Source organism: Nicotiana tomentosiformis, chromosome 5 (assembly GCF_000390325.3).
Source record: "Nicotiana tomentosiformis chromosome 5, ASM39032v3, whole genome shotgun sequence".
Lineage (NCBI taxonomy): Eukaryota > Viridiplantae > Streptophyta > Magnoliopsida > Solanales > Solanaceae > Nicotiana > Nicotiana tomentosiformis.
Window position 1 is genome coordinate 82736223 of NC_090816.1, and position 19366 is coordinate 82755588.

General features: G+C 36.4%; 1 protein-coding gene and 1 long non-coding RNA gene across 10 annotated transcripts in view; both read left to right on the forward strand.

Moving 5' to 3' along the window:
* LOC108948455 (uncharacterized) overlaps nucleotides 1-19366 on the forward strand; it is a 110632-nt gene that overhangs the window by 23261 nt on the left and 68005 nt on the right. The window lies entirely within an intron of this gene.
* Nucleotides 1788-9318, forward strand: LOC138891556 (uncharacterized). 9 transcript variants are annotated; one of them, XM_070175031.1, is made up of 4 exons: nucleotides 1791-1992; nucleotides 2195-2290; nucleotides 8238-8261; nucleotides 9120-9318. In XM_070175031.1, the coding sequence occupies exons 1-4, from the start codon at nucleotides 1909-1911 to the stop codon at nucleotides 9192-9194; spliced, it is 279 nt and encodes a 92-aa protein (XP_070031132.1). In that variant the 5' UTR covers nucleotides 1791-1908; the 3' UTR covers nucleotides 9195-9318. The 9 variants fall into 9 exon arrangements, 3 of the variants coding, with proteins under 3 accessions (XP_070031130.1, XP_070031132.1, XP_070031129.1); XR_011407879.1 differs by having other exon boundaries at nucleotides 1808-1992; nucleotides 2088-2290; nucleotides 8238-8780; XR_011407880.1 differs by having other exon boundaries at nucleotides 1809-1992; nucleotides 2088-2290; nucleotides 8238-8624.

Sequence of the window (19366 nt, forward strand, 5' to 3'; positions counted from 1 at the left end):
TATTTATTTCATACCATCTTTGTAAATGCTATTCTTAGAAGCTCATGATTTGTACTATCAGTCCTTGGGGAATGTATAAGATTCAGATAATCTCTTCTATTTAATTATTTTAGTAATTTCATTGGAATTGAATATTGTTATTTGGCTTACCTAGCGGGTTGGGGTTAGATGCAATCACGACTAGTTGAATTTGGATCGTGACAGTAGTATTTTCTGGTATTTCTTTCAGGTGTAAAACTGTGCTTTCCTTGATGAAAGTTTTATTCAAGCTTCTAAAAAAATAGTCCATTAGTTCGAAGTAAATATGTGTTAAATCATCTAACAAGTTCTTATCATAAATAACAATATTAGCTGATTGATAAAGTTCTTTATTAATTCTCCATTTGTTTCTCTTTTTTAGATGTTCTATTTTTTTCACTGTTTGTTTTCTAATTTCTTTGCAAGTGTTAATATTTTAACATAGAAAATGCAAATCAAAAGTGCACTATTCATGTACTTTTGTAATGATTAGATTATTGATGTGATTGTCATTGGCTTGGTAATTGAAAATTATCCATATCATTGATATAACATCTAATTTCTTCTAAAAACTAGACTATGGGTAACTTTTTGTCCTACCACACGACATGTCTGACTTTTTGTTTGGCATATTCTGATAACTACAATTGCTATATGGTGTTTCTTCTGATCTTTAACTTTTTGGTTGTATTTTTATTTGGATTCTCTGTTCATATAAAAGGTCTTACACAAATAAAATATTTGAGTAAAAATATGTCAAAAGTGTCATAAAATTGCAGAGGACAAACTTACTTTTGTACATTGTTTGGCATAGCTCTCCTAGGTATTGATAATATATTTTCTATGGTTGGAATGTATTAGATTCTTCAACGTATTTTGATCACTAAGCTTCTGTTCATGCAATTATAGTCAAAGCAGTTTCTGTTTTGATGTCACTAAAACAAACAGGTTCTGTTTTCTTTTGCTTTTATGGCCATGCTTAAATCACTAGTGATTTAAATTGATCTTTCCTCACATGAATTGAAATGTTTAAGCTGCAAAGTTTATCGTAACTGCTTTTCTGTACTTTCTGTTGTAGTTTATGTGAAATTTTGTCATCTTGTATATTTCAATCTATGCGCTTCTATAATAAGCATGTGATATTTTTAACATGTTTATTTGTTTGCAGATATTTTTGGTCAAGAACTACTAGAAAAAGGATCAGAAGACCAAAGACCGCATATGTAAATAGTTATGCCATACATATTGTAACTGTTGTGGCACTTTAAACATCCCTTAATGTGATGCTCTCGTGGATGCAAATAATGTATATTTTGTTGAAAATGTATGTAAATAAGTATCTATCAGTTAGCATGAAATATTGGTTACTCGATTCGATACTTGCAGCATTAATTTATCTACAATTAGATATCATGCAAAGTTAAATAATGTTGGACTGGTGGTGGCACGGGCCACGCCCGCCTAGTATTAGTATTGCAGCATTAATTTATCTACAATTAGATATCATGCAAAGTTAAATAATGTTGGACTGGTGGTGGCACGGGCCACGCCCGCCTAGTATTAGTATTGCAGCATTAATTTATTTACAATTAGATATCATGCAAAGTTAAATAATGTTGGACTGGTGGTGGCACGGGCCACGCCCGCCTAGTATTAGTATTAAGAAAAGAGAAGGTTTCAACGTTTTAGCTTCATGTTAATAGATTTAAAATCAAGGGTAATCCAGTCATTTCACCTATTAGTTCATAGTGCTGACTTACGTGTCTTCTATTTCTATAGCCAACGCATGTCTTGTGTTCCTCTTTCTTTCGATTTTTCATTCTTTTCTCTCGGGTTCTCTTCACTCGAATTCATTGCTCAATTTTTCCTTTCCGCCTCTCTTCAAAAGATATGTTTTATGTTACTGATTTTATATGCCAAATCGATGTATCTTCTTTGCTTTACAATTGGTATGCTTTTGCGGATGGAACATTGGTAAGTTCTTTGCATGTTCTTCACTCCGCAGAGGATTTCGTTGCTAAAAATTCCTTCAATATTGTTGAAGATCTTTTGATAAATTTTCTATATAGCTATGTCTTATGCCTCAAGTGGGAAAGAGGTTAACAGACACCAGAATATCATCGGTGGTTTCTGCTTATGCCATTGAGTATGTGACGGGTTTCACTTCCAATTCCAGAATTCAAAGACCAACAAGGGAACTTTTTTGGGGGGAAAGGAGGGTTCTGAAAGAAAACGAATGTTGATGGTACTAGGTTGGTGTTGTTGGTTTGCTGTAAGTATTTCACTGCCTTGATCTCACCAAATTATGTATCGCTTCAATGTTGTGGTGAATCTTTTTACTGTTATACTTTGATGTTAATTTTTCATTTTGGGTGGGGGGAGGGGTCAAATTGTTTTTTTAGCCTTGGTGGGATAGCTTATTACATTGCTTGGATCAATTAGTTTTTATTTAGCTAGGAAGATGACAAGATCATCCACATTCAAATATCACCTCTTTTGCTTAATTTATTTATGTAACATTTGAAAGAGGATAATCAAATCCTTAGATATTGGCTTAATATTTATGGTTAAATTTGACATTCTAATTAAGTCGCCTCAATTAACAAATATTTTGCATTGTCTTTGCGTAGTAAATTGTTTCCTACGACCATTATATCCACTTAGCCGACAATCAAGATATGTTTTTTTATCATATTGTCAATGGCCAGAGAGAACTTATTCAGTAACTTTGAATTTTTTTAATATAGGCATGTAAATGCACGGCCTGCTTCACTTTTAGGCGTTCTGTAATGGGATGATACTCCTTGAATTTCCATAAATTTTGTTTCAGTCGTATATTTTTTGCCCCGTATTATATTGCATGTGTTTGTAGTCTTAAAAGTTGCTTCGGTGATCTGACCAGATAATGATTAATTCCATATCTTAGTCATTTGATTTATCAGAATACCTCACATTACTTCTAATTGGTTTTGGAGGGTTTATTCTTGAGTGGTAGAGGGGGAGTGGATCTAGCTTATGGTTTTCAGATGCTTCTTTTCTCTTTCTTTGAAGTTCTGTCATTTATGTTTGGTGGATGGTAAATTTTTCATCTTCAAGATACAATTTGTAATGTCGGTATTTTCAAACACTTGCAATAAAAGGTCCCTTTATGTCATCCCTCTTCATGTGATCTTTCAAAAACAAGGGTCATTTTTTATATTTTGGATTGACATGATAACAAACTGCAGATATTAGGTACTTACAGATTATTATAAAGATTATCTTCAAAATCTCAAATTCAATGTTCTTTACCTAAGAGATTATGTAAGAAGCTTGACATAGAATAGTAATGGATCCATCCTAATGGTAATGCCTTGCTTTATTTCATAAGTCATTTTCTTCAACAGAGTGTGGCAAAATAGTGAAGTTCTCATTACATAAAGTGTTCATTTGCTCTCTTCTTACTTTGAAAGAAAGTAACTTAACAAAAGTTTCTTTTTCATCCAAAACAATAATAACTTAAAAACAGCAGTTTGATATACTGAAACATACATACCTAGCCTTAAATAAGAGATCCAAATTAATAAAAGCATCGATAACAGTTGTCACTAAACACTTAGGGAGTAAGCATTTTGTTTGTTCCCCACCTCCATTTTTTCGTTTCTTTTTCCTCCTTTGTATATTTTTTGCTTTCTTATGGTAATTATACCCTTATAGATAACAGTTGTCACTAAACACATAGTTAAAATTTGTTACTTTTTTCTATTTACACAAGTTGGCGGATTTCAGAATGGTAGATGAAAGAAGTGATTTTAAAGAGATAGCAGAATCATCCTAACCAATTAATTGTATTTCTAAAAATATTGGGCAACATAGTCATTTTACCTATTAGTTGATATTGCTGAACTTACGTGATTTTTTTAATTTTGTAGCTACTCCATCGATTACATTCCTCTTGAATGCTTCTCAATGGGTTTTACCTATGTATAAAGGTCGAAATATATTTCGGCCTTCCTACGTTCGATCGAGTTCGAGTGTTAAGAAGTCGGAATGAGATTTTGGGAGTGAGCTCTGAGGTCGGTACTAACGAACATCGAGCCCGAAGGTTGCTCGAGGAGGCGGCTCGATAATCCTATCGAGCCCGTGACCGAATCGATCCGCAAGGCACTGCTTCGAGGTCGTAAATGCGCGACGCCCATCTCGAAGGTCGAACTCGATCCTAGACAGAAGGGCCCGACCCGGTAACGAGTTCGAGCTAGTATCGAGCTCACAGACAAGAGCCGTTGCAACCACACCAAGAGAGAGAATCTTGGCGGGAATCAAGGAAGAGACAAGTCATCATGGGTCTTCCACTACATGTTTTATTTTATTGTATTTTGATAATGACCCTCTTCTATAAAAGGGGGAATCCTTGTAAGCTAGAGGGGGCTGAACAGAAAAAGATCACTTCTTATATTGATAGTTATCTCCTTGTGCTTATTTTACTTATTCATTCTTTTTGCTTATTATTTTCGTTCTCACAGTCAACAATACACATATTTCCATTTCTCTACGCGATTTATATCAAATTGTATCGCATATCCTTAGAACCATCCACAAATCTAACGTTATCCGATTTTTTCGGTATACAGTTTGGCGCCCACCGTGGGGCTAAGGATAACAGTGATCGTTTGATATAAACCTAAAGTACACGCCAGTTTGCAACTTCAAATCAGCAATGGCTTCACCTATCGACCACGAAGCCGGCCTTCAAGATGAAACCAACAACTTGGCACCCGAAACTCATGTACAAAGCAGGCCGGAGCCCAATCCGCTTCGAGAAGTCACCCATAGAACGGAACCAGCCATAGAGAAGCCAAATGAGCAAGAATTGGGGACTACTCCCGAAATTACTAAATTGCTCGAGGAACTCACAAAACGAGTCGAAGCCAACGATAAAAAAGTAGAAACATATAATTTCAGGGTCGACCAGATCCCAGGGGCTCCACCAATGATAAAAGGGCTAGATTCGAAAAAATTCATTCAAAAGCCTTTTCCCTCGAGTGCAGCCCCAAAACCAATCCCCAAAAAATTCCGTATGCCCGAAATACCCAAATATAACGGAACGACCGACCCCAACGAGCACATCACTTCTTACACGTATGCCATCAAGGGCAATGATTTGGAAGATGATGAGATCGAATCTGTATTATTAAAAAAATTCGGTGAAACCCTGTCAAAAGGGGCAATGATATGGTATCATAATTTACCATCTAACTCCATTGATTCCTTTGCTATGCTTACAGATTGCTTCGTAAAAGCTCATGCCGGAGCCATAAAGATCGAAACCAGAAAGTCGGACCTGTTCAAGGTAATACAAAAGGATAACGAGATGTTAAGGGAATTCGTAGCTCGTTTTCAAATGGAACGAATGGATTTGCCACCAGTCACAGACGATTGGGTTGTTCAAGCTTTCACTCAAGATCTAAATGAGCGGAGCTCGAGGGCTTCGCGGCGGCTGAAGCAAAATCTGATCGAGTACCCAGCTATTACTTGGACCGATGTGCACAATCGATATCAATCCAAAATAAGAGTCGAAGATGACCAGATGACTTCTATGACCATTACGAAAAAGCAAAAGTCGACCAGAGATCGATACCAGCCATATAGCGGAAACGATACTACTGCCGAGTATCCGAGGCCTCTTTAAAATCAACCTCGTACACATGGGGGCTTTATCATTGAACGCATCTGTGATGATTATCAAGTTAGGTGCAATGGAAGTTACTTCGTTATTTCATGACAAACAGTGTCTCTACGGGAAACGTTGTAAGGGCCAAACGGTCAAAACGAACCATGCTTATATAGTTGGCCCAAGCCCCGACGCAAAACATGAACCCATGTATAATGACCTGCAAAGAAAGCTCTCTTCTTTACCGATATTCTATGTTTCAAGATTTATTATGCAAACAGGATCGAGTTTGAATCATTCGCTCGACTGCCAAGCCTACGGGCTACCTATATTTCGAGTTCGAGCAATCACTCACTCGACCATTAAGCCTACGGGCTACTTTGACTATTACGCCTACGGGCTACATTGCATCGAGTTCGAATCATTCGCTCGACTGCTAAGCCTACGGGCTACCTTATTTCGAGTTCGAGCAATCACTCACTCGACCATTAAGCCTACGGGCTACTTTGACTATTACGCCTACGGGCTACATTGCATCGAGTTCGAATCATTCACTCGATTGCCAAGCCTACGGGCTACCTTTATTTCGAGTTCGAGCAATCACTCACTCGACCATTAAGCCTACGGGCTACTTTGACTATTACGCCTGCGGGCTACATTGCATCGAGTTCGAATCATTCACTCGACTGCCAAGCCTACGGGCTATCTTTATTTTGAGTTCGAGCAATCACTCACTCGACCATTAAGCCTACGGGCTACTTTGACTATTATGCCTGCGGGCTACATTGCATCGAGTTCGAATCATTCACTCGACTGCCAAGCCTACGTGCTACCTTTATTTCGAGTTCGAGCAATCACTCACTCGACCATTAAGCCTACGGGCTACTTTGACTATTACGCCTACGGGCTACATTGCATCGAGTTCGAATCATTCGCTCGACTGCCAAGCCTACGGGCTACCTTTATTTCGAGTTCGAGCAATCACTCACTCGACCATTAAGCCTACGGGCTACTTTGACTATTACGCCTGCGGGCTACATTGCATCAAGTTCGAATCATTCACTCGACTGCTAAGCCTACGGGCTACCTTTATTTCGAGTTCGAGCCATCACTCGCTCGACTATTACGCCTACGGGCTGCATTATTTCGAGCAAAACTACTCATTTCTTTGAATTAAAACAAACACTTGACTATTTAAGCTGAAGGATGCTCGAGCCACGAGGCCTGAAAGCAACAGAGATTTAAATTCAAACTGTCTATTTAGTTTGAAAGGACATTTCTCTTTAAAAAAAGAAGAAAGATTTGTATTTACAAAATTTTTGTACAGAAGCGGCGAAAACGCCATCAGAAGTTATCCGATTCAAAGCATGTTGGGCCTCGTTGAAAAGATAGGAAGCCCCTCCGCATTCATCACTAATTGATCTTCTCCGGTCACCAAGGACCGAAGGTAACTGGCAATTCCCACCGGGGAAAAAAAATTCGGGTATCCTCGATAAAGTCGGGGACTATAAAGACGCATAAGATGATCGAGCATTACATACGTCATGGTCGGGATTGATAAAAACATCAGTGTATATCTGATCGAGCTGCTGGAAAATCATCAGATAAAAACATCAGTGTATATCTGATCGAGCTGCTGGGAAATCATATCGTTTCTCGCCACATCCTTTTCCGAGAAACGAGGGGACTATCTGTATATGATCGAAATAGATTTCGGCCTTCCTACGTTCGATCGAGTTCGAGTGTTAAGAAGTCGAAATGAAATTTTGGGAGTGAGCTCTGAGGTCGGTACTAACGAACCTCGAGCCCGAAGGTCGCTCGAGGAGGCGGCTCGATAATCCTATCGAGCCCGTGACCGAATCGATCCGCAAGGCACTGCTTCGAGGTCGTAAATGCGCGACGCCCATCTCGAAGGTCGAACTCAATCCTAGACCGAAGGGCCCGACCCAGTAACGAGTTCGAGCTCACATACAAGAGCCGTTGCAACCACACCAAGAGAGAGAATCTTGGCGGGAATCAAGGAAGAGACAAGTCATCATGGGTCTTCCACTATATGTTTTATTTTATTGTATTTTGGTAATGACCCTCTTCTATAAAAGGGAGAATCCTTGTAAGCTAGAGGGGGCTGAACAGAAAAAGATCACTAAGATCACTTCTTATATTGATAGTTATCCCCTTGTGCTTATTTTACTTATTCATTCTTTTTGCTTATTATTTTCGTTCTCACAGTCAACAATACACATATTTCCATTTCTCTACGCGATTTATATCAAATTGTATCGCATATCCTTAGAACCATCCACAAATCTAACGTTATCCGATTTTTTCGGTATACAACCTAATTATGTGCTGTTCATGCTAAGAATTTTTGCTAAGCTCTGATTCTCTCGCGCTCATGGAAGGTGCGATTCTCCCTCTTCATTCTATGCTTCGTCTCTTTCCTCCTATTTATGCCGTTAATTTCTCTGTTATCGGCCAAAATTTCTCTATTTTAGTTTCAATTTATCTTTGTGACTGTTGTAATCTCAGTTTTTCTGAGTTTCTGACCATTTTTCTTTCTTTCTTGCAGTGTGTTGGTAATGGGAATTCGGTGGTGTGTATCTGTTATTTTCGTGTTCTTTGGATTACTTTTTGGTGCTTTTTGTATATGAATATCAATATTTGCACATTCATATAAATCTATATCCTTCAGAATTGGAGTACAAATTTTAAAAATCATAAACTCCAATTATGAACCTGTTAATATTGGTCGCAGTTCCAACGACGCGAACACTTGCCCAAGCATCTTCATCGGCTTCCAACTTGGAAATTCCTAGCAAAGTCAAGTTAGAAGTTCTCTATAACTCTTCTGACTATCACTCTTACTTAAGAATACTCGCTAAAAATAGTCGATCCATATGTTGCTCCTGAGGGAGAAGAAGGCAAAAAAGTAGTACCTGGAACGAAAAAAAGGGAGGTAAATGCTGCTATTGTAGATAGCTCTTTTGGTGGTTCATCTTTGCTCTTTTTCTTTCCTCATGTCATACTTCCAAATTCAGTAGTTCTAGGCATTCTCCAGAAAACAGAATGATTAAAAAAACAAGCTTACAACAGTGTGAAACATCCTAAAAAGGTATTGCCTTGATCTTAGCTTCTCTCAAGTATTTCTCTAAATAGCTATTTATTAGACATGTTGATCATGGAATGCTTACTCTCTTATGCATAGTTTTTCCTTGAAAATACATGGATTTTCCACAAGAAGGTTAGGATCCTCCCTTTTGACAGGCTCTCATTAATCTCTTTTGTAATTGTATCCATCTCTCAAGAATTAGCCTAGATAGATATGAGATCTTCTTGAGTTGCTGTCTTGACCTGCTTATGGTTTTTGCTACTGTTGAGAACTTTCCTGGAATCAAACTTTGTTATATAACAGAAATTTAATTTACCATGTAGTTTGTCCTTTACTTGACAGGTAACTTCATTTCTCACAAGACAAGGAGGAGTTGTTGACATAGAAGGATGGCAAAGCTACACTATGCTTGGTTGACTTGCTTAGTTGATTGGTAAAATTAGTTATTGCTTAGTTGATTTGTAAAATTTGTTATCGGAGAACTCACAAGAACTAGTGCCTCTTTTGTTATGAAAATAATTATATTGTGGATGTCCATTTATTACTCCGCTATAGATAATCTTCCTGAAGAAGATTATCCATTTAGTTATCTATAAACAGCTGATGCAGGCAGGTTGCAAGCAGCTCAATAAAATGATTTGCACCAGCTTCTTATTAAACAGGCAGGTTGCAAGCAGCTAAAGAAAAGCCTTGCAGCTGCTTCCTGAAAAGCCTCGCAGCTGCTTCCTTTCTTCTATAAATAGAGGAGTTTTCAGTTCATTATGTACATAAGTTTGAAGATTGAATAATATGTCAATCTCTCTATACGTGTCTTCGGTTTATTTACTTTACAGTTTTTATTTTATAACATGTTATTAGCACGAGACTCTGTCATCTCGAAAAAATATTTTGAAAGTATTAGAGGTACGAACTTTTTTTTTCTAAATAATGTCAAATCTTTCTAAACTTGAGTTTGTAGCCCTGGATATATCGGGCAAAAGCTACATGTCTTGGGTATTTGATGCCGAAATTCACCTTGATGCGATGGGTCTGGCAGACACCATCAAAGATAAAAATCAGGTATCAAACCAAGATCGTGCCAAAGCAATGATATTCCTGCGCCATCACCTTGATGAGGCCCTGAAAATGAAATATCTTACTGTTAAAGATCCAGTCATACTGTGAAATAATTTAAAAGATAATATGATCACCTGAAGATGGTCGTTCTTCCACAGACACGTTATGATTGGACTCATCTAAGGCTACAAGATTTTAAATCTATCAGTGAGTATAATTCTGCTATGTTTAGAATTATTTCCCAATTGAAACTATGTGGTGATAATATTACTGATCATGATGTGTTGGAGAAAACTTTCACTACTTTTCATGTCTCGAATATGCTCCTGCAGCAGCAATATCGAGAGATGTGATTCAAAAAGTATTCTGAACTTATCTCACATCTTCTTGTAGTCGAGCAACATAATGGGTTGTTAATGAAAAATCATGAAAGTCGACCTATTGGTTCTTGTCCATTCCCTGAAGTGAATGAGACGAACTTCCACCAAGCTAAGAGTGTAAGAGGATGTGGCCCCAGTCTTGGTCATGGCCGTGGTCGGGGAGAAAACTCTAATCGTGGTAATAATAATGCACCAAAGAACCCTCCTCACCACCAGCAGTGGAAAAGGAAGGAACAAAATCATGAAGCGGTGCAAGCAGCAAAGCCAGAAAATGCATATTATAGATGTGGAGGAAAAGGGCACTGGTCACGTACACGTCGTACGCCAAAGCACCTGGTTGAGTTATATCAAGCCTCCCTGAAGAAGACAAATAAAAATGCTGAAGCAAATTTTATTTCTGAAGATAATTTAGGCTTCATGCATTTGGATGTAGATGATTACTTTGCACTCCCAGAAGGAGAAACAAGTCATGTGATCGGTAGTGAATATGTAGAAATGTAAATATTTTAATTTTAGTTGTTTGTAGTAGATAGTATGGTTATGTAATTGTTGTACATAAACAAAAGTTATGCTTTGATAATGATGTTTACTATAATATATTTTATTTATGCATTTTGAAGAATATGAATAATCCTCAAATTATGTTTGGATCAAAGACCAATCATGAAGATATTTGTGTAATTGATAGTGGAACAACTCATGCCATATTCAAGGATCAGAAATACTTTTCTTATTTGCATAAGGAAAAAGCAAATATTTCAATAATTTCTGGTAATATAAGTTTGATTGAAGGCTCCGGAAGAGTCATTATATTTTTGTCTAAGGGAACAAAACTTATTATCGACAATGCGTTGTTCTCTTCCAAGTCTCGAAGAAACTTGTTGAGTTTTATAGATATCCGCCAAAATGGGCATCATGTTGAGACAATAGATGAAATGAATGTGGAATATCTTTATATTACAAAGAATATTTCTGGCCAGAAATGCATCGTAGAAAAGTTACCAACTTTATCTTCTGGCTTATACTATTCAAACATTAGTACAGTTGAAGCACACTCTATCGTAAACCAGAAGTTTACGGATTCAAATACTTTTGTGCTTTGGCATGGCCGTTTGAGCCATCCTGGATCAATAATGATGAGACGAATTACTGAAAATTCGAGTGGGCATCCATTAAAGAACCTGAAGATTCTTACAAATGATGAATTTTCTTGTGATGCTTGTTATCAAGGCAAAATGATCACTAGACCATCACCAATGAAGGTTGGCATTGAGTCTCCTGCCTTTTTAGAGCGTATATATGGGGATATATGTGGACCTATTTACCTACCAAGTGGTTGTTCAGATATTTTATGGTCCTAATAGATGCATCGTCAAGATGGTCTCATGTGTGCCTACTATCATCTCGCAATCTGGCGTTTGCAAAGTTATTAGCCCAAATAATTCGATTAAGGGCACAATTCCCAGATTATCCTATATAGGCTATTCGTTTTGATAATGCTGGAGAATTCTCATCTCAAGCTTTTGATGATTACTGTCTATCAGTTGGGATAAAAGTTGAACATCCTGTAGCTTACGTTCATACTCAAAATGGCCTTGCAAAGTCATTTATTAAATACCTGCAGTTGATAGCAAGACCACTACTTATGAAAACAAAACTGCCCACTACTGTTTGGGACCATGCTACCTTGCACGCAGCATCACTTATCCGTATCAGACCGATACATTATAATAAATATTCTCCGTCACAATTAGTTTTTGGTCATGAATCAAATATTGTCCATCTACGAGTTTTTGGATGTGTTGTATATGTGCAAGTAGCACCACCACAGCGTAGTAAGATGGGCCCGTAGATAAGGTTAGGAATATGTGTTGGGTTTAAATCACCCTCTATTATTCGCTATCTTGAACCATTGACGGGAGATTTATTTACTGCTCGATTTGCAGATTGTCGATTTGATGAAACAAATTTCCCACAATTAGGGGGAGAGAAAAAGGAAATCAAAAGAGAAATTGTGTAGAAAGTTTCATCATTATCTCACTTTGATCCACGTACCCCTATATGTAATCAGGAGGTCCAAAAGATCATCCATTTACGGAATATAGCAAATTAAATGCCAGACGCATTTACTGATTTGAAAAGGATAACTAGGTCACATATCCCTGCAGAGAATGTGCATATCCGAATTGATGTTCCAGTAGGACCATCTACGAGCATGAGAGCTAGTGAACCTAAAGCACGCCTGAAGCGTGGTAGGCCTTTGGTTTCTAAGGATCGAAATCGTAGAAAAAGAAAATCGACAAATAATCAAAATGATATTATGAAGGAATCTTCTGAAGAGACCCAAGATCTGATTAGTTCTGAGATTCCTGAAGAAATCAATGAACCCGAGACTCAAGTGAGTGAGGAACTTTTAATAAGTTCTACTGGTGATAAGATTAATTTAAATCAATTTGAAATAGTGGTGGATAATATTTTTGCATATAATGTTGCACTTAACATTATGCAAGATAGTGAGAATCTTGAACCCCGATCTGTCGAAGAATGTCGACAAAGATCTGATTGGCCAAAATGGCAAGAGTCAATTCAATCGGAATTGAAGTCACTTGCTAAAAGAGAGGTCTTTGGACCAGTAGTCCAAACACCTACTGGTATAAAGCCAGTTGGTCATAAATGGGTTTTTGTGCGAAAAGGGAATGATAAAAATAAAGTTGAAAGATACAAGGCTCGCCTTGTTGCATAAGGATTCTCACAACGACCTGGAGTCGATTATGAAGAAACATACTCACCCGTTATAGATGCCATAACATTTCGATATCTCATCAGTTTAGCCTTACGTGAAAGACTTGAAATACATCTAATGGATGTGGTTACAACTTATCTATACGGGTCACTTGATAATGAAATTTACATGAAAATCCCTGAAGGATTTAAAATGCTTGAAGCATATTCAAAATATCGGAAAATGTACTCAATCAGATTATAAAGATCTTTGTACGATTTAAAGCAATCTGGGCGCATGTGGTATAATCGCCTCAGTGAATATTTGCTGAAAGAGGGTTACATAAATGATGTTATTTGTCCATATATTTTTATAAAGAAAATAGCTTCAGAATTTGTTATACTTGCTGTTTATGTTGATGACATAAATCTTGTTAGAACTCCAGAAGAGCTCCAAAAGGCAATTGAGTATCTTAAGAAAGAATTTGAGATGAAAGATCTTGGAAAGACAAAACTTTGTCTTGGTCTGCAAATTGAACAGTTAACATACAGGATCTTTATCCATCAATCTGCCTATACAGAAAGGGTCTTAAAACGCTTTTACATGGACAAAGCATACCCATTGAGTACACCAATGGTTGTTCGATCACTTGAAGTGAATAAAGATTTGTTCCGACCTCCAGAAGAGGATGAGGAACTCCTTGGTCCCGAAGTACCCTATCTCAGTGCAATTGGTGCACTAATGTATCTTGCTAATGTTACAAGGCCTGACATAGCATTTTCTGTTAATTTACTAGCAAGATATAGTTCTTCTCCTACACGGAGACATTGGAACGAGATTAAGCATATATTGCAATATTTAAAGGGAACTTTTGATATGGGTTTGTTTTATGCTAATAAAGATGGTGCACATCTTGTTGATTATGCAGATGCATGTTATTTATCTGATCCCCATAAAGCTAGATCTCAAATCGGGTACATGTTTACATGTGGAGGTACTATCATATCATGACGCTTCACAAAATAATCTATTGTTGCTACTTCTTCAAATCATGCTGAAATAATAGCTATTCATGAAGCAAGTAGGGAATGCGTATGGTTGAGATCAATAATTCATTTTATTCGAGAAAAATATGGTTTGAAATGTGAGAAAAGACCCACAATTTTATACGAAGACAATGCTATACACATAGCCCAATTGAATGGGGAATTTATAAAATGAAGTACATTTCACCAAAATTATTCTACACACACGATCTTTAGAAAAATAGTGATATTGATGTGCAACAAATCCGTTCAAGTGACAATCCGACAGATTTATTCACTAAATCTTTGCCAACTTCAACTTTTGAGAAGATGGTATACAAGATTGAAATGCGGAGACTCAAATATTTGAAACAAGGTTTTCATCAGGGGGAGTAAAATACGCGATGTATTCTTTTTTTCCTTACTAAGGTTTTTTTCCCACAGGATTTTCCTTATAAGGTTTTTAATGAGGCAGCTAGAAATGCGTATTACTAAATATGTGTACTATTTTTCCTTCACTAGGATTTTTCCCACTAGGTTTTTCCTAGTAAGGTTTTAACGAGGCACAATACCTTTTAATGAACATCCAAGGGGCAGTGTTATGAAAATAATTATATTGTGGATGTCCATTTATTACTCTGCTATAGATAATCTTCCTGACGAAGATTATCCATTTAGTACTCTGTTGAAATTTATCTACAAACAGCTGATGCAGGCAGGTTGCAAGCAGCTTAATGAAATGATTTGCAACAGCTTCTTATTAAACAGGCAGGTTGCAAGCAGCTCATGCAGACAACTTACAAACAGCTAAAGAAAAGCCTTGCAGCTGCTTCCTGAAAAGCTCACAGTTGCTTCATTTCTTCTATAAATAGAGAAGTTTTCAGTTCATTATGTACATAAGTTTGAAAATTGAATAATATATCAATCTCTTTCTATACTTGTTTTCGATTTATTTACTTTACAGTTTTTATTTTATAACATATTTATCATTTTTGGTCATTTTTGTACTTTATTATTTTAGAAATCTGTCAAATGATAACTTTATGCATTAAGATATAGGTTTTAAGTGTGAACACTTGTTCCAAATCATAAACTTGCATTTTCACCGTTATTGATCCTTGGAACCGCGCATTTGGATTATGTTTGCTGGAGTTTTTATTATGCATCTGGGGATCCGAATTGTTGGGCCCGTGCTGACACGGGCAATCCTCTCCTAGTTTTTTTTAAAAAAAACAAAAACATAGTGAAGGAAGCATGTGGATAATTCTAGTTCTGTCACAAACTTAAACTTGTTACGATGTGACTGTTGATGTTATGTCTTGATTATAAAAAGACACTGCGAGACAGAAACATCTTAGAGGCAATTGATTTTTCCATTGGCATGTATGTCGATAATCGTATGCGGAATTTTGAACCCAGACTTGTGCAAAAGAATCCAGTCAAGGAAACTTCCAAGCTCTTTCCTAAATATAGCATTCAATCTTCATTTGTCATGTCAAATAGATTTTGAATAGGGGATAATTAATTAAAATAATAACTAACATACAAAACTTTAAACAGTTATGATGATGCTCCGTATGACTCAGAGTTTGGTTATACTTTAGCAAAATTTGATTGATTCAACTGAGTAGTATAACAAACTCGACTGAGCGTCGATGAATTTTGATGTTTTAATAAATTCGGTTAAACTCTATTCGTTTGGCTCGACGCATCACGCACGTATACTTTGCACATTGCAACCAAAATTCATCGACGAATTGCCACTTACTTGGGCACATTTCATAGTGATGTGGGTAATTTGCACAAGGACAACTCCGTCACGAAAGCTCAAACTTTTCCAAAAAAATCCAGGCAAGGAAACTTCCAAGCTGTTTCCTAAATATAACACTCAATCGTTATTCCTCAATTCAAAACATATTTAAGAGTAAACACTCAAGCAAACTATTGCACAAATCCAAATAAAAATTTTAATTAATAATTGGAAAAATGAAGTTGTTACAAAAATGAAATATTATAAATTGGTATCAAATTACATTTGTTGAATAGTGGTAGCAAAAGAAATATTGCTGTACTACAGTGTGCTGTGTGCACAAAAAGTTACCAGTTAGGAGTATTATATGCATATACTTTGATACTAAACAATCCTACCCAAAGAAACTATTCTGCTATATATGTTAAAAAATAACATAGATCCACGTCAGTTCTTGACTTGAAAACTCGCCTGAGCTAATTTAAGTATGTATTTTCTTAGTTAGAGAATTTATAGAATTAAGTAATGTGGAAGTGGAATATTGCTGGAAATTGTAGGCGAAATTCAAAGCCAATGACCTCCCACGTAAGCTACAAATGTGAGCACGCAAGTAAAAGACGTTTGGCGAAGTCTTTCACACACCAACTTCATAACTCATTTAAAATTTAACATAGGATGTATTTTCGAGGATACACATTTCATAACTTCTAATGAACACAGAAAGGATTAGGCATTCACAACCTATTTTTACGAATCGAAACCCCAATCAGAAATGGAATATCGGAACTTAAATTAAACAACTCAAATGTGAGCTCTGATTCGTCATTGATTCATGGGAAGGTCAACCAATAATTGATAGGTCGTTTCCTCCTTATCCATTTCGTGATCCCTCATTTCACTAATCCTTGTTACTGATTAATTGATCAAGGCATAAACTCTTCGTTTGTTTGTCTTATTATAGCAGGCTTTAATACATTGAATATCTAAGCTTTTGTTACATGTAATGTTCTTAACGTGTGAGACCTTTACTTTTTAACTCAGAAGATCATTTCGTAGCACTAACAACAAAAGTTGAAAGAATGCAATTAGTGTGTGCAATTTCTACTACAAAGGCGGAAATGACTTTAGACAAAGCAAAGCCGCACTTTCTTTCCTTCAATATTTTTGAATTGCTTATTTATCATAGGAATTCGTCTATTCTTAGTATATGAAGATTTTCTTGGGTTCATTAACCTTTCCTTTTTCTCATCTCTCCTTTTTACAAAATTACATTGGACTTGCTTTTACCTTTGATATCTAATTCTATATATTGTCTAAATCAAATGGGGAAGCATACACATACACATACACATTTTTTTCTTAATTAATTTTATTGAATTTACTTTAATCTAACTTGATATAACTATTCCATTGACTAAAAGTATTCGGGACACACACACAAGAAAATATAAGGAGTTTTAATTCCTCAATGACAAAGATTAATGAAAGTTAAGAAAGCTTATTAGGACACGCGTCCTTTCATTATATATTTTACCAGTGAGGGCTCGTCATTGAATTAATTTATTAACCTGTCAATTACTACACGCAACTGATTTCAATTTTTGGCCTTATTTTGTCGTTGGTTTACTTAGGCGTGGAGCGATGGCAAATCCCAATAGAACAAAGTGCTTAGGCATGTATAACGCAATAATGGTACTTGGTTAACAATTATTTTAATTTTTTAATCTCATCGTCACGGGGTTTAGGCTAACCCCAACCTGTATATTAGAATACAAAAAGGAAATACATGGAGACGGGGGACATAAAACCTTACCTCTCCTTCTACAACAAATAAGTTAGGTATTCCTAACCGTAAAGTTAGCAAAATATTACATGATGTAAGGTCATTCCCATATTGATCACCAAATAACTAAGTTGATCCTAGTGTCGGATTGACTAGGAATAAACAGTGAAGCTTCCAAAAAATGAGGAAACACAACTCCCTAATACCGATGTGTAAAAACATAGCTTCAGGAAGTTCTATTCTTGTGCTTTTTCCTAATTCTGAAATTAGGAATTTGATTTTGATCCATTCTGGAGCATCCTCTAGCCTTCTTAGGGAGGTCTTTCCATTCATCAAACAAGACAGTAGTACCATCTAATAAGTTACTCCCAATTTTTGCTAGAACATCTGCCACATTGTTTGCTTCTTTAACGAAGTGTTAAATTTTGAAATGATGGGTTTGTAGACCTTGTTTAATCTCCTTCACCCATTGAGCTAATTCCCATGGAATAACATTCCTGTCAGTTAGTAAATTTACAATAAGCAATGAGTCCATTTCCAAAATAATATTACTGTGAGCTTGTTGATTGCACCAATTAACTGCAAATAAGGCTGCTTGCACCTCAGCTTGATTGCTAGTGTAGAAATGGAGTTTTTTTTTAGCAAAAGCCATAATCAAATCTCCATTTCTATTCCTCACAATACCTCCAATACCAGCAATTTGGTTAGCTGAGTTATTGCTACCGTCTGTATTAACTTTTAACCAATTGAGTAGAGGTTTTTCCCAACTAACTGGTACAATAGTTAACATAGGTTTGGTGCTGTCTAAAGCATTACATAAGGTATGCCAATTCCATTTCAAGTCAACTAGAGCACCAATCTTCTTTAAATGGATTTTCAGATGAAAAAGAATTTCCTCACAAATTCTTTCCACATGAGGAAATCCTCTTCTAAATCTAGCTTCACATCCAGCTTTTCAGATTTCCCAACAAATATAAACCGGAGCAAAGTGACTCAGAGCTCTAATATAGAAATTGGTAGAATTGAAGTTGTTCCAAGTGAAAAATCTCATTCGTAGAGTAGGAGAGTCTGATGTAAATTTCAAAGTTGTGAAAAACAAAGACCATATTTGTTTGGCCTTTTCACTAGTGTGAAAAACATGTTCAATTGTTTCTGCGTGAGGTTGTCTGCAACATGAGCATTCAGAAGCAATTATAAGCCCAAACTTGAGTATAATATCATCAAGTGAGATCTTCTTCATCCAAATCCTCCAAAGTGAGAAAGATATCTTGAAAGAGATATGCTTGATCCAAGTTTGTTTCCAAATTTCTTGTTGCTCCCCCTTCTTTGTCTGAGTAGTTCAAAGGCTGAGGAGACTGAAAATAAACCATTAGTAGAAGGTTTCCAGATATCCTTATCCTTCTTCTGATTATTCTCAATCTCCACATGCTTGATGTGTTGTAAAATAGTAACTGGAACTAGTTGACTAATGAGATCAAGGTTCCAATTTCCATCGACAATGCAATCATCTACCAGAAGGGTACCAGGATTGTGAATTTACAGTAAGGAGGCTAGGTAGCCTAGCCCACTCCAATTATCCCACCAAAAAGATAAATCTTCTACATATATTCTCCATAAAATATGAGAGTCAACTTTATCCTTAATATCCATAAGTTCTTTCTAACTGCTAGAATCTCTAGGCTGCTTCTTTTTTGCCATAAGGTGACTCCTCTGACAGTATTTGCTTAGCATAAACTTAGACCAAAGGTTGTCTTATGATCTCAACCTCCACCACCTCTTGGCTGCAAAGGCCTTGGTAATATCCACCTCTTGGCTGCAAAGGCTTTGGTTAACATATATATATATATATATATATATATATATATATATATAT